General features: G+C 33.5%; 1 protein-coding gene across 1 annotated transcript; it reads right to left on the bottom strand.

The window, feature by feature from the left end:
* Positions 1–1,215: 1,215 nt before the first annotated feature.
* On the bottom strand, positions 1,216–2,361 carry LOC127730729 (neuronal acetylcholine receptor subunit alpha-3-like). The gene has a single exon (XM_052239247.1). It carries the CDS (start codon positions 2,335–2,337, stop codon positions 1,348–1,350), a length of 990 nt encoding a protein of 329 aa, XP_052095207.1. The 5' UTR covers positions 2,338–2,361; the 3' UTR covers positions 1,216–1,347.
* Between the last annotated feature and the right edge of the window lie 528 nt (positions 2,362–2,889).

Raw genomic sequence — 2,889 nt, 5'->3', positions numbered from 1 at the left:
AACAATTCAAACGAGAAAACTAACGGCCCAATTTATGTACAATATAATGAACGAAAAACAAATATGTAACACAGAAACAAACGACAACCACTGAATTACAGAATGTGGCTGGGTTAAACTAGTTTAAAGGCGCCAACCCTCCCCTAACCTGGGACAGTGGTGTAACAGTACAACATAAGAACAAACTATAAAAATCAGTTGAAAAAAGCTTAAATCATCAGATGGATACAAATAGAAATACATCTAACAAAAACACAAAGTGGACGTGGACGGGTACTTGTACATCCCAACAACAAAAAGACACTAAGTACAGATGTATATATAATGATTGATTGATTGGTGTTTAACGCCACTTACAGCACTATTGTGCTATTTCGTGGCGGTCAGATTTTATTGGTGGAGGAAGCCGGAGTGCCCGGAGAGAACGACCGACCTTCGGTAGGAACACTGACAATCCTAGTCAATTAAGGTTGGAGTCGATATGTATATATATAAAATGGTTGCTATTTAGAGTTGATGTAGTAGAATACACTTTAAACGAAATATCTTAAAGACCATACTTAAAACTCTACACATGTAATCAAGCTTGATGTATTCTGTCTTTATGTCAAAAATAAACAAATTACAAAACAAATTCATCACTTATAGTCATTGGAGACTGGTATGGTGTGCTAAGCTATGGCCTAGAAACTATAAATCACAAAATAATCCCAGAACACAAATAATTAAATTCAATGAAATAATGAACTTTTTTTTTACATATTTGGATGTTTTTAATGTTGAATTTTATAAATTTATATAGAATGACATAAATTTCCTCTTGTAAAATGCCAAAATGAGAGTCTTTTTCAGAGGAAAATTTCAATAAGTCAAGTTTTGGTTTGTTTTTTTTTTGCATTTTTAAAGGAAAATATAAAGATTTTCTTGAAAAATTCGCGCCGAACTGCAATGCATTGTTTGGATTAAAAGTTAACCAATTACTATCAATTCATGACACAAAATCACTAAGCTCACACGAAAAAAACAAAAGCAAGGGAACAGCGCTTGTATTGCTGTTCTTCATCTTAATGTCAAAGTCAGAGAGAGGCCTTCACTATAGTGCAAAAAAACGTTCACATGATTGCAAGTTCAAGACAGTCCCAAGCACTTGTTTGAACGGGATTCTTTGCTAGAATTCAGTCACGATACAAGTCGGCATAAAGAGGAACTCATTGAGAAATTTAAAGTGTTTAATTTTTAAAAAGAAAATATGATTTGTTTCGTCCCAATGTAGACAATATTTATATCTACGATGGTCACGTTCTTTCAATCTGTTATGAAGTTTCAGTTAATATCAGTTCCAGGCGCTTATTCCATTACCTGTGCAACATCAATGATAAACATTAAGTTACCAGCAATGAATGCCACGATATAAAATATAAGTGAAATCGTATCAAAAGCTTTCGAGACATCTTGCCAAGTAATTTTCTTTGCATTACCATTGTATTCTATGCAATGATCAACTTTCTCCCCGTTCCGAAGATCATGAACTTGATTTTTTCCTCGACAGCAAAGCTGGTATGTAACGATTTTTTTCATCCAATTCGGAATTGGCTCATCTTCAGTTTTGTAATAAAATCTAGAGCTCATGATGACGGATCCTACAATTAAACCACTCATAACAAGATTAATCATAAGAGTTACACAAATTGCAGAAAGTCTTGGTACAGCGGAAGCTGGTAGTAATCCTTGTGCGATCGTGAGAAATACTACTACAGCTAATAAAAGAGTTACTGAAAATCCAAACCTTTCTCCTGACTCAGTCGGTAACAGAAAAACACCTATGTTCAGAAGAGCAAGAAAAATAACCGGAATTATCAATGTCATCAGTAAAAACATTGGACGTCTCTTAAAGTAGAAGGTATATCTTACTGTTGGTGTTACGGTGTTAGATACGTTGACAGACGTTTTACTTAGTTCCCATTCACTATTCGTAGAATATGAAGATGTATGAACGGTAGAAAGTGACGAGTAGAAAGTAATGTCGAAAGTAGAATATCCCCATGCTATAATTTGCATAGTACACTCTTGTGTATCAAATGGAAAATAGGTTATATCTATATCGCATGTGAACTTCAAATTTTGTGCTGGAAGCCATTTAACTTGTCCGTCATAAAGTACATATAATGATAAATCCTCCGGATTGAAAATCGAGAATTCTCTAGCACTATTTGAATTAATCAACGGAGGCTTCCAGATAGCGTCTTCTGGTAATATAATATACCAGGCATTGTCGTAATCGGAGAGAGTCCATATCATGCTGTTATCTGTCCATACAATATCAAAATAACCAGTCATTGAAACTATTCCTTCAACTGCATTTATTTCCTGCAAGTTTATTATAAAAAATTCTATAGTAATTACTGTAGGATCGTTTAGATCTACCTCTGGTCTTAAGTATTTGTTATGTCCAGAGGTAAGGTTATGATACAAAGAATTCATCACGTTAAAAGATGCTGCATCGGTGAGAGAGAAAACTAATACATATAGAAATGCTGATGTGAATATTGCTTTTTTATTATAATTTGATCCCATCGTGGTATAGTATTATTATTTTTCTTCCACTGTTACGTTCACCTGAAGTAGGTTTTAAATCAGTAATCACTTGGACTGACCAAGTATATATTTTGAAATTTAATTCGGAGATTAAATATTAATGACATGTTCGTGACTAGAACACAATAACCACCGCATTAAATCATAACTAATTTCCGTAGAGCAAACGATATATATGTTGACCATTTGAAATCATATTTACCTTATAAAAATTTTAAATGCATAACGCAAGTGGTTCTCTTGCACTTTGTGTTTATCAAAACACTGTTGTAAAACACATAAAATGTTTTAACG

The sequence above is a fragment of the Mytilus californianus genome, unplaced genomic scaffold (genome assembly GCF_021869535.1).
Source record: "Mytilus californianus isolate M0D057914Y unplaced genomic scaffold, xbMytCali1.0.p SCAF_2, whole genome shotgun sequence".
NCBI lineage: Eukaryota > Metazoa > Mollusca > Bivalvia > Mytilida > Mytilidae > Mytilus > Mytilus californianus.
This window is presented reverse-complemented; position numbering and strand designations above follow the sequence as displayed.